The sequence below is a fragment of the Diaphorina citri genome, unplaced genomic scaffold, assembly GCF_000475195.1.
Source record: "Diaphorina citri unplaced genomic scaffold, Diaci psyllid genome assembly version 1.1 scaffold286, whole genome shotgun sequence".
In the NCBI taxonomy this organism is placed as follows: domain Eukaryota; kingdom Metazoa; phylum Arthropoda; class Insecta; order Hemiptera; family Psyllidae; genus Diaphorina; species Diaphorina citri.
Genome location: NW_007377722.1, coordinates 5,243 through 18,323, shown reverse-complemented (window position 1 = coordinate 18,323; position 13,081 = coordinate 5,243). Strand labels below are relative to the sequence as shown.

Here is a 13,081-nt window from a genome sequence, read left to right as displayed (position 1 = left end):
TTTTTTTTAAGAGGTTTGACAGAGGGAACTGTAACTGCTATGGTCTTATCGTCCCGAAATCGAAGAGAGAAGGAAGACAGGATAGGAGAAAGCCAGCCGTTCCGAGAACGAACATTATCCCTTCAGGATAAAATCCGCCCCGGGCGGGAATCGAACCCGCGGCCTAGCGCTTACAAGGCAGACGCACTACCAACCAAGCTAACTAGGCTGGCTTTGGAAATTGAATACCTACTTTAAAGACTTTCTACTCGAACCCCAAATTTTGTCCCCAGGGTCTTCTTCATTAAAGCTTTTCAATTGAACATAGTTTTGAACACTCGAGAGGGAGGTTTTTGGAAAGTGAGAGAGATTTATTAACTTTCAATATCTTTAATGGGTAACTCCAAAGTTTCTATTTAACTTTTACGTCTCTTGAATATTTATAAAGTGGAATGCACACCAAAGCTACAAAAGCAGGATGCACAATTCACATCGATTTTAGTCGCCTAGCCTAGAGACCAAGTCTGAAATCACTAGTTAAGGAGATTAAATTTATGAACATAAAAATAAAAACCATTCAGTGGTAGTATCTCGGTTGTTCGTGATGTTGTGATTATAGTTGCATCTTAAGACTTCCTTCTTTATCTTCGATAAAATATAGCTAGAAAATTAGGAAATTGATAGCTTTTCGTTTGACATTCTTGACAAATTCAGGACGACTTTGGATTTTATAAATATCAAGAATAATGTCAGACAGACGAGACTTTATCGTTAAAGTGGAGGAGGACAAGAATAAAGAGGAGGAGCAGCCGAGGAGGAGGAGGAGGAGGAGGAGGAGAAAGAAGTGGACGAGTCGGGAGAAAAAAAGAAGAAAGAGAAGAAAAAAAGGAAGGGAGAAAAATAACGAAAAAGAAGATGGAGGAGAAAGAGGAGGTATAAAAAAGGATAGGTAAACAGAGAAGTAATGAATAGGCGGAGAGAGAGGTGAGGAGAAGAAGCAGAAGGAGGCGTAAATAATTTGCTGTCGCAAGATTTTAATTAAACTCAGTAGGTTTTCTTCTTCTCCTACCTATTCTCTTTCTTTACTTCTCTCCTTTTTTATTGCTCAAGACAAACACGCCAGACGATTCCTGCTCTTAGACTAAACTTTCCTCGCCTCCTCGCCTATTGTATTATCTTCTACTAATCTTCTCTCGCCTATTATCTTCTAATCTTCTCTCTCGTCTTCCCTTTATCTCCTGTGTGTTTTAGACTGGAACCATTCTCCTCCCAGTTCCCTTATTTCGACAGGAGCCCTAGATTCGTATGGAGACCGGCTTCGCTGTTAACCTCTCCTAAATATTTACAAGCTTTTAATTCCCTACGGTCCTAGGTTGTTCTGGATGAAACTTAAGGAGGAGGAGAAGGAGAAGTCTAATACTTCTATACGTTATGGATAACGTGTAGAATAACCATGATGTTTGCCAACCTCCGGAACGGAGACGGCACCTCAAGAAGAAGAAGAAGAAGAAGAAGAAGAAGAAGAAGAAGAAGAAGAAGAAGAAGAAGAAGAAGAAGAAGAAGAAGAAGAAATGAAGGAGGGGGCGTATAAACATAGTGTGAACCCTGCCAGATGTGTCCAATATGGGAGGGAGGAGAGGGAGGAAGAGGAAAAAAAAATGAACGAAAATTTATTATAGACGTGGAAAATAAAAGGAGTGGGAAAAATTGATGATTTTCGACTTTTTTGGAGAAGGGGAGAGGGTTTTATTTTTTATTTTTGAATCAACAATAAAGTGGGCCAAAGTGGAAGTATGTATGTTATATCTAATTACAGGTGAATTATATTACTATGGATTTATGACAGTACTATAGATGAGAAATACATGTTCATGTGAAATCCATAAAACACTTCATGAGAGATATTTCATTAGGTATGTATGTATGTGTACTACCTCTACTGTAGAGAAATAAACAAAAACCTAACACTCGTATTTATGAACAAGACTGATCGTTCTTAGATCAGTCTCAAGTCCCTTCGGAGAAAAAACAGTATCTAATGTATTTTACATTTATGGCTATAATCAACTGATCCAGTATGAATTTTAGATCAGGAGGAGAAGGAACTATAGTTCTTGTATAATACAATTTTTCCTTTTCTTCTTCTTCTTCTTTAATTTAAATGAGGGCCATTTTTAGGGAAGCCCCTCCCCCCCCCTCGGTCTTCATCTTTGTCCCTTTACTATGGGGTGCACTCCCCCACATCACTGTTTGGACTCCTGGGTTCCCCCCCTCAATGAAATCCTGGATACGGCCTTGCATAGAATGCCCCGTTCTTACTGCCAGAATTGGTGAAAAGTCGCTCGCTTTTTGGTGAAAAGTCGCTCGCTTTTTGGTGAAAAGTCGCTCGCTTTTTGGTGAAAACTCCATTTACTCTACCTTCTGATGTCATCTCTGTTACACTCTGTATATGGAACCCCATCTCGAACCACCCTGTTGTTTGTTTTCCTATTTCCTTCTCAATTTGTTTCAAATATTTTGCTCTTGACTTGAAATATTTTGCTTGTGTTCCAACAGAGAGTTTTGACTCGTGTTCCCTGTGTTCCAGATAGTCTCCCGTTGTTTGCCATATCAATTTCCCTGCCATATCTTTTACTTTTATTTCCTTACCTGCTTCCTACTCTCTCTCCCTCTTTTTTTTTCCCAAAAAAAAAAAAAAAAAAAAAAAAAATGCTGAAAAAGAACGGATGTTTTTGAGCCTTTATTGAGTGTAGATGCAGGGGGAGGGGGCTGTAAAGGTTTGGAGTTTTTTTTACTTGATGTATTACCAGTATCCGCACTAGAATGTATATCTATGTACCTGCTATGTATAACATGAGATATACGAGTATACCTACATCATAGCTGCAAAGAAGATTTATGGTTATTAACAATTAATACAATAAATATTATAGAATATATGTACCTGTTTTTTGTAATCATAAGAAACCTCTTCTCTATTTACTGCTAATACCTACCAGTATAACACTACTATCTATTATAGCAGTACCTACAAGGGGAGCTGGAAGAAAATCGATGATTGTTCCTCTTGAAAAAAAAGAACTTGAAAAGTGTGGTCTTCCTTGTAATTAATCATTTTATGTCGCTAGTTGGTTTTGAACCCAGTCCCCTCATTTATGAATTTAATGTGTTAGCTACAGTTGGAACTGTTAGGTAAACGTGTTGTATCATATTGTTGAGATACACCCTGTATACACGTGTCAGCATACTTAAATTGTCGCTAGTTGGTTTTGAACCCAGTCCCCTCATTTATGAATTTAATGTGTTAGCTACAGTTGGAACTGTTAGGTAAACGTGTTGTATGATATTGTTGAGATACACCCTGTATACACGTGTCAGCGTACTTAAACTTAGTATCTAGAACTTCTTGAAATATCAGTCTTTAACTTCTTAGAATAATAAAATGGGAATTTAAGCTCTTACCTTTTATGTATTTTTGTCAGTCATATTTGTATCTAGCTATCTGTTCATAATCTCCTGTTAAAAGCTGACAAAAAAGCGACATTTTGAGCTCTTTGAAAATTTTGAAGCAGATACCTAGCTTTTAAATACCTAGCTTTATAAATTCATTTACGAAAATAATTGTAATCCTTTCTACCTACATACCTCATTAAACTTCTCAACTGTAAGTCGGACAGTTCTAAAAGTTTCACCATTCGATTCGGCGTGAAAAATCCCATGGGATCAACTATTCAGCTATTCACATGCTTACTTGTTAATTTCACAAATAAAAGGGAAATTCGTTGACACCGGGGAGTATCGAACCCGCAACTTCTCAACTGTAAGTCAGAGAGTGCTAAAAGTAGCACCATCCGATTCCGCGTGAAAAATCACATGGGATCAAATGAACAAATACTTGAGCAGGGGAGAATTGAAAGCCCCTTCACAATACAAGTGGTTCTGTGGACTGAAGATTTGGAGAACTCACTTGGGCAAATCGCCGCTACGGAGACCTCAAAGGCTCGATTTGGTCCGAAACAGGGTCCTATAATGCGGTCCGAAATAGGGTCCTATAATGCGGTCCGAAATAGGGTCTTCAAAGGCTCCAGTGGGGTCCGAAATAATATCTATTATGATTGTGTTGAACATTTTTGTCAAGTTTTTAATGGAATCGGATTAATCGTTTTAGAATCAACACGGAACAACAAACAAAAATAGACCGACAGACAGACAATCAAATAGGCAGACCAGACAAACAAACAGACAGAAAGACAAAGCTAGCTGAAAAATTGTCGAGAAAAAAGAAACTCATTTCTTATTTCGTATTGGACTCGTTTGTCCACTGTCAAAGACAGCAAAAATCCGTCTGTAGTGGTCGGTATCCAAAAATGGTCGTCCAGAGTTTGTCATTTGGACTTGGCACATTGGACTGTAGCCAAACAGACTCATCGTGTATACGGGCCTTTATTTGGCCCCGAATTCATTTGGACTTGGGACAATGGACTGTAGCCAAATAGACTCATCGTGTATACGGGCCTTTATTTGGCCCGAATTCATTTGGACTTGGCACATTGGACTGTAGCCAAACAGACTCATCGTGTATACGGGCCTTTATTTGGCCCGTTCAACGGGTGCTAGCTTTCTCTCTAGTTTTAGTATCTCTCTCTTTAGGATCTCTCTAATCAATAATAACTTCAACGTTATGTTTACTTGTTTCCCAAATTGACAAGTACGTCAAATAAAACTGGGAAGGCAAAAGAAAATACCCAAGAGGGGGTAAGCCACTTACGGAGTGACTTATAAAAGGAAACTTTTCTAAGGGGAACCCTCTCCCTTCCTTCCCAAGTCAAAACTCTTTGTTAAATACTGGAAACTGGAAAATAACACTTGCCTCTCGCCTTGCTTGCATTAAAATACGGAGTGCATCTTTACAGGGTTCGTATTATTGGAAGAAATTGTAGGAAAAAGCAAGAAGGAGAACGAGAAGGAAATTGACGCGTACTAAATCGCAATTTTCAGGTGGTAATAGTGGTGGAAAGTAGGAAAATGGAGCAGTGTCTGATGTGCTTGGCACTTGGCACTACCACCATGAAAATTGTCAAAGGAAAATACGACTCTCCTTAGCCAGCCTAGACAGCTTGGATGCTAGCAAGCCTTCCTTGTAAGCGCAAAGTCGTGAGTTTGATTCCCTCCCGGGGCGGACTTTATCCTGCACAGATAAGGTTCGTTCTTGCAACGACTATCTTTATCCTATATCCTTTCCCTTTTCTCTCTTCAATTTCAGGACGATAAGAACATCTCGATGTTTGACGAAGCTACACGAGTTTAAACACTATTTCCCAAAAAATATTATTTTTCGACTTTTGGATGCCCTTTTTCCATTGTGTCCTTCAATTTCAATTTTGCTCAAAACTATTGACCGTGTAAGGTGGTGTCTCACTCCAAGCACAAGGATGGGACCCTATTTATACAGGAACCAAAAACTTTGATATTATTCCAGAAATAGGGAGGGGTGGGGATGATTCTGTTTTCGAAATGGACAGAACACAATATTGTTGTGTATATTTTTCTGAGAATACTGCATACAAAGGCGAAATCCTTTTCACAAAACATACTAGAAAGCTAGAAACTTGGGAAATGTCCGGGTTTTCGATGGAATGTCCGGGTTTTTGGAACCAAATGTCCTACTTTTTAAAAATTTGATCTGGAGACCCTATCTTCGAGGCGAGGGTAGCAAGCCTGACTTTTTTGCGCTAGGTTGTAAGTTCGATTCCTGTCCGGGGCGGACTTTATCCTGCACAGATATGGTTCGTTCTTGCAACGACTATCTTTATCCTATCCTTTCCCTTCTCTCCAATTTCAGGACGATAAGAACATCTCGATATTTGACGAAGCTACACGAGTTTAAACACTATTTCTCAAAAAAATATTTTTTTTTCGACTTTTGGATGCCCTTTTTCCATTGTGTCCTTCAATTTCAAATTTGCTCAAAACTATTGACCGTGTAAGGTGGTGTCCCACTCCAAGCACAAGGATGGGACTCTGTTTACACAGGAGCCAAAAACTTTGATATTATTCCAGAAATAGGGAGGGGTGGGGGTGATTCCGTTTTCGAAATGGACAGAACACAATATTGTTGTGTATATTTTTCTGAGAATACTGCATACAAAGGCGAAATCCTTTTCACAAAAACATATACTAGAAAGCAAACTTAGAAACCCTTCTAATAACAAAACAGGAACCTTTCTAATAACAAATCTCTAAATAATAGAAAGTGTAAAATAAAGCTGAGCCGTATAGAACTGTCTGTAATGCTTTATTTCGACTGTCGAGGGGACTGCCTTCAGTCTAAAATACAGGGTGGTCCAGAATTATAGGGACAACGGCCTACAGTAGATATATGGGATCATTTCCAACAATAATCATTCCCATATGTATGAGTGGTTTCGATCGGTTCTCTAGAAGCTAGAAACTTAGAAACCCTTCTAATAACAAAACAGGAACCTTTCTAATAACAAATCTCTAAATAATAGAAAGTGTAAAATAAAGCTGAGCCGTATAGAACTGTCTGTAATGCTTTATTTCGACTGTCGAGGGGACTGCCTTCAGTCTAATAGGTCTCACAGACGGTCTGACAGATCTATAGGTCCCACAGACGGTCTGACAGATCTATAGGTCTCACAGACGGTCTGACAGATCTAAAGGTCTCACAGACGGTCTGACAGATCTATAGGTCTCACAGACGGTCTGACAGATCTATAGGTCTCACAGACGGTCTGACAGATCTATAGGTCTCACAGACGATCTATCTACCTAAAAACCCCCCCCCCCCCCACCTTAATTTTTGAACCGATGAATTTAGAAACTTGAAATTTTGTATACAAGCCTATATTTACCTTTAGTTTCTTATAGGCTATGTAAAAATTTAGGGACTTTTTCAGGGTCGGCCAACTTTAAAATCTTAAAGAGAACCCCCTGTTCGTGATACATCATATAAAAGGTCTAGAACGTAGTACTTTGGTACAAGTTTGAGATCGATCCGACAACCAGGGCAGGAGTTATGGCCTATTCAAATTTTCATTTTTCCATGTTCTCCCTCCAATAGGGGAAGCACCAAAAATGGGAAATTCATATCGATTAATGATTTGTGCTTCAAATAGATCCCACTAATGATTCATATTGAAATCCGGTCACAAAAATTAAATTTCAAAACATCCATTTTCACCCACGGAGGCCATCAGGGCCGGAAATCTAAATTTCATTTTTGGGCCTGAATTTCAACATGAACCATTAGTGGGGCTTATTTCAAGCACAAATGATCGATCGATATGAATTTCCTATTTTTGGTGCTTCCCATATTGGCGATGGCGGGAGAACATGGAAAATGAAAACTTTAACAGGCCATAACTCCGGTTCTGGGAGTTGGATCGAGCTCAAACTTGTACCAATGGACTACATTCTTTACAATCTTTGATATGATGTATCACAAATAGGGGGTTCTCATTTAGGTATTTAAAATTGGTCCCCCTGGGGCTGACCCTGAATTTTTACAAAATTTCAGGTTTCTAGATTCATCGGTCAAAAATTAAGGTGGGGGGGGGACTTTATGAATGCACCGTATTTGAGGGGGTTTAGCTGGATGAAAAGAGGAGAATTCTGCAAAAAGAACTTGGTTGTCGCCGATCAAAGAGGCAATTAGAAAGTGTAAAATAAAGCTGAGCCGTATAGAACTGTCTGTAATGCTTTATTTCGACTGTCGAGGGGACTGCCTTCAGTCTAAAATATAAATAAAGCACTATACTTCTACTCAGCTTCACTCGTGCAAAATACAAATAATAATTATAAACTTTGTGATAGCAAAATTGTAAAAGGAAATGTAGTTGTTTCTCATGCATATGGGAATGATTATTGTTGGAAATGATCCCATATATCCACTGTAGGCCGTTGTCCCTATAATTCTGGACCACCCTGTATAAATAAAGTCCTATACTTCTACTCAGCTTTATTCGTGCAAAATACAAATAATATGAACTTTGTGATAGCAAAATTGTAAAAGGAAATGTTAGTTATTTTTTTGGTGTATATCTTTGATGCATTGGAAAGTTTGGATCCTTTTTGGGGGAAGTTATAAGAAGGATGTTTGCATAGGACAGGACGTGGGATTCAAACCTCATCTATTTAAGATAAAGTCCGCCCCGGGCGGGAATCGATCCCGCGACCTGGCGCTTACAAGGCAGACGCGCTACCCTCCAAGACAGGTGTTCTTTGATGCTGTTCGTTGGATGCAATAAAGTCATGTGAAGATTTTTTCTTTGGAGAAATCCGCCATGAGAGGTGCATCCTAAATGACCATAAATTATGGGTCTGTGTGAACCATATATCCATATAATGGGTCTATGTACACCAAGCCACCAAGCTATGGCTATTTGAACCATTTAAGCCAAATATCAGCTACTTTATTATGCCTATCAGCTACCATATTAAGCTAATATTAGCTACTTTATCATGCCTTGGGTGACAGTAGACATAAGGAAACTGTAATGCATATTGCGCTTTTAACTGACAACGACTCAAGGTCAGTCGAGTGATAACGCGCTTGATTTTAAATACACAAGGTCCCGAGTTCGACTTCCACCTTCGGAGAAAAAACAGTATCTAATGTATTTTACATTTATGGCTATAATCAACTGATCCAGTATGAATTTTAGATCAGGAGGAGAAGGAACTATAGTTCTTGTATAATACAATTTTTCCTTTTCTTCTTCTTCTTCTTTAATTTAAATGAGGGCCATTTTTAGGGAAGCCCCTCCCCCCCCCTCGGTCTTCATCTTTGTCCCTTTACTATGGGGTGCACCCCCCACATCACTGTTTGGACTCCTGGGTTCCCCCCCTCAATGAAATCCTGGATACGGCCTTGCATAGAATACCCCGTTCTTACTGCCAGAATTCGTGAAAAGTCGCTCGCGCTTTTTGGTGAAAACTCCATTTACTCTACCTTCTGATGTCATCTGTGTTACACTCTGTATATGGAACCCCATCTCGAACCACCCTGTTGTTTGTTTTCCTATTTCCTTCTCAATTTGTTTCGAATAGTTTGCTTTTGACTTGGAATATTTTGCTTGTGTGTTCCAACAGAGATTTTTGACTCGTGTTCCATATAGTCTCCCGTTGTTTGCCATATCAATTTCCCTGCCATATCTTTTACTTTTCTTTCCTTACCTGCTTCTCTATTTACTCCCCATATTATAGGTATTATTTACTCCTCAATATTATATTCCATTTAAAAAAAAAAAAAAAAAAAAAAAAAACTGTAGTTATTATTGTCTCGAAATCGAAGAGATCAGGGCAAGCCAGGAGAAAGCCAGCCGTTCCGAGAACGAACCTTATCTGTTCAGGATTAATATCGCCCCCAGGGTTGTAATCTAATTCTATCCAAAAGAAAAAGCTTCCAAAAAGTAAATGTCGGGATGGGAAAAATCGATTTTGCCCTGTCCTACGATGTATTTTCGGTGTGGACAGAGCTTTACACGTGGATCAGATCAGATTTTTAGGGCAACTTACAAGGTTACTTTTCATCCTTATAATATTAACATCAAGAGCTATAATGGTTATAGTAATTGTTATAAACAACACATATGGGCGTTCCACAAGGAGAAGAAGTTGACGAATTTTTCAGTTGAGTGAACTTCATGGCGATGTCGAGTGAGATCATAAAAATGGAGTAGAAAGAGAACTAAGAAGGAGAGACAGACGAAGAAGAAAGAGAAGAGAGAAGGAGAACTAAAATAAAGAGACAAGAGAAGTAGAATTGGAGACGTTTATAAACATCATAAGAAGCAGAAGAAGAAAAAGATCAATTTCGCCATTTCATTTCAGCATTTAATAACATTGTCTTGCCCAGGGTAATTTTGTATCTGGGTTACACTTTGTGTGTCATGGGGACACCTGATTGCTCCAACTTTCCCCGATCTCACCTCTTTGTCCTCTTTACTTTGATCTTATATTTTCAACACAATTTCCTTTTTCTCCTTCTCCTTCTTCGCCTCCTCCTCCTTCTTTTTCTTCTTCTTCTTCTCCTCCTCTCCTTTACCTCCTCTTTATTTTCTTCCGCTTCTTCTTCTCCTTTTTTTCGCCCATCCCTTTTAGTATCATCTCCTCTCTTTATAAAGTATCCGTGCAATATCATCCCAACAGAATAAAATAAGCAATAAGACAGACTGAAAACTGTATAACTTACTTTATCACAGCAAGGGAGGGATGTTATCAAAACCTTTTGTTAATTTCCGTGCCCTTATGTTCCAATCGCAGCTTATAATGAAAAGAGTCCATCCTTCCTGGTTTAATAAAAAGTTCCTCCCTTTCCTTCCCGGCTTTGATAAAAAGCCCCTCTACTTCCTGGCTTTGATAAAAAAAAAGAAAAAAAATCCCTCCTTTCTTGTCACTTTGATAAAAAATCCCCCTTTGTCCCATTATCTGTTCGGAGCACCGATTTCCCAGATGATTGCTTTTATTCAGTTCCTTCTTTTTCTTCTTCTTCTTCTTCTTCCTCCTTCTCTTCCTCTTTCTTCTTCCTCCTTCTCTTCCTCTTTCTTCTTTTTCTTCTTCTCCTCCCCTTTCTTCTTCGCCTCCTCTTTCTTCTTCATCCTTCGTCTTCTTCTCTTATTCTTTTTCCGCTTTGTGAAAAACGTATTGGAAATTGAGACCACGCGCCACGTTGCTTTATGACTCGGATGTTTACTTCGCGGGAAGTCACATTTTGAACTTTTAGAATAGAAAATGAGCAAAGGGACAGAAACATATAAGCACACCTGGTTTAGTTAATTTGATGCACGCTCCAATTTTCTTTCTCCGATCACCTTTTTGATCTCTCTATTCCCCAACATACTTTCTCCCTCAAGGGGATGCTTTTTATCAAAAAGGTGTTTCTCCTCCTCCTCCATCTTCCTTCTTCTTTTCCTCCTTCTCCTCCTTCTTTTGTTATTCTTCTTTCTCTACTCCTCCCCCTTCTTCTCCTCCTCCTCCTGGTACTTCTTCTTCTCCTGCTTTTCCTCCTCCCCCTTTTCTTCTTCGTCTTCTAAAAATATAGGTTATTGTTCTCCTCCTCCTTCTCCTCCTCCTCTTCCTCCCCCCTCTTTTTCTTATTGGTCTTCTTAAAAATATAGGTTAAAACTTATTATTCTTCTTCCTTCTGAAAAATAAAAAATAATGTTGTGAAATTACAAGTTACCTATAAACTTTAAAGTTTTCCAAATTAGGTACCTACTCCTTGACCTGTTGACCTCTTAGTACAGGGTATAGCTATAGACTCTGTACAGGAGGGTCAGGAGGTCTACACTGTAGCTGTAGAGCATGTGGTTTTCACTTTGACAAAGTCAAGAGGAAGGTACTCGAGAGTCTTAAGTTTTGAGGTTTTTCTTCTAAAGAATCTAAAGCACCGTCCGGTTTCCTCTTGGACACACTTAGCTTTGTTCTACTTTCCTCTGCTGAATTGGTCAGCACCTTTTCCCATTTCTTTTGTTGAGGGCACTTAGCTTTCTGTTCTTTTTATGCTGCGGTCAGTGACCATTTACCTTTTATAGTTTATACGCTTTGTTTAATAGTATAGTATAGGTCTATAGGTACTAGACGCATTAGGTATGCTGAGCGTGGGGGCGGAAAAATCCCAAGACCTACATAGGTCCCTAAGGTCCCACAGACGGTCTGACAGATCTATAGGTCTCACAGACGACGTGTTTTGGCACTAAAATCTGACCATCGAAAATTTGACCCGATTACATTACTTTCCTTCCTATAGGATAAGGAAAGTAAAAAGGCCCATAAAACATAATTTTAAAATAAATTCGTTAGGAAATTCAGCTAGAAAAGTTCGAGAAGCAAAGTGATTTTGCTTAAAAAGAAAAAAAAAGTTTCGAGTTTAACGGGAATCCAGCTAAAAAAGAAGAAAAAAGCCAAAAAAGTTTTGAGTTTAACGGGAATCCAGCTAAAAAGAACTTTGAACTTACCATAGTGAGATAGATGGAGATCTGACAGAAGCCATCCTTGTTGAACCACGGAACATCGATCAGGTTCAGCCAAACACCAAACAGGGTGACCAGAAATCCGGTATCACTAGATGCCAAAGCGGACAAGTAGTAGGAGGAACTTAGCTTGCGAAGTTTGGTGCCGAAGAACACAAATACTGACAGGATGTTGCCGATGCTGCCCAGACCTACCAGGAGCGGTGTGTAGTATAGCTGTGAAACAGAATGAAACAGGGGAGCCATTTAAGTTACTTTGAAGTTACTGTGCCTCACTGTAGTAGCTACACACCTTACGCAGCATTAACGCTCGTTCCCACTTGTCGTGAGTTTCATCCGATTTTTTCCCGAATGTCCTGTAAGCAATGCAATTTAAATGAGAGTGTTCTCACTACACACGACACGATTTTTTTTCCGAACGACAAGTGGGAACGAACTTTTAGTTGAAGTCACAAACGATCTAACCAAGTCGCAGTGATGTAGGGTTAAATAAAAAATATCATGTCGATGGCCCAACTTATACCAATAACCTGAGTTTGGGCTAGGAAAAACCAGCAGCACGCAATGTCCGAGATGGTCACCCATTCAGATACTAAACACGCGCAACGTTTCTTTAATGACCCTTTGGGAAGTGTAGGAGAATAGTGAATGAAATTGTGTAGGAGGAAAGTTGGAACTTAGCTTTGCGAAGTTTAGCAACACAGACAGGATATCTCTCTCTCTCTCTCTCTCTCTATCTCTCTCTCTCTCTCTTCTTTCCTAAAAAAAAAGAAAAAAAAAATGCTGAAAAAGAACGGATGTTTTTGAGCCTTTATTGAGTGTAGATGCAGGGGGAGGGGAAAGGTTTGGAGTTTTTTTACTTGATGTATTACCAGTATCCGCACTAGAATGTATATATCTATGTACCTGCTATGTATAACATGAGATATACGAGTACCTCGTTTGCATAGGACAGGACGTGGGATTCAAACCTCATCTATTTAAGATAAAGTCCGCCCCGGGCGGGAATCGATCCCGCGACCTGGCGCATACAAGGCAGACGCGCTACCCTCCAAGACAGGTGTTCTTTGATGCTGTTCGTTGGACGCAAGGAAGTAATGTGAAGA

The 13,081-nt window shown here is 39.3% G+C and overlaps 1 protein-coding gene across 1 annotated transcript in view; it reads right to left on the bottom strand.

Annotated features, from left to right (window-relative positions):
- The window catches only part of LOC103507082, a gene marked incomplete at its 5' end in the record, with an annotated part of 76,920 nt that extends 64,729 nt beyond the window's left edge, over nucleotides 1–12,191 (bottom strand). Inside the window, 1 exon segment of the mRNA XM_026822038.1 lies at nucleotides 11,961–12,191. Coding sequence (XP_026677839.1) covers nucleotides 11,961–12,191 — 231 coding nt within the window.
- Nucleotides 12,192–13,081: the final 890 nt, after the last annotated feature.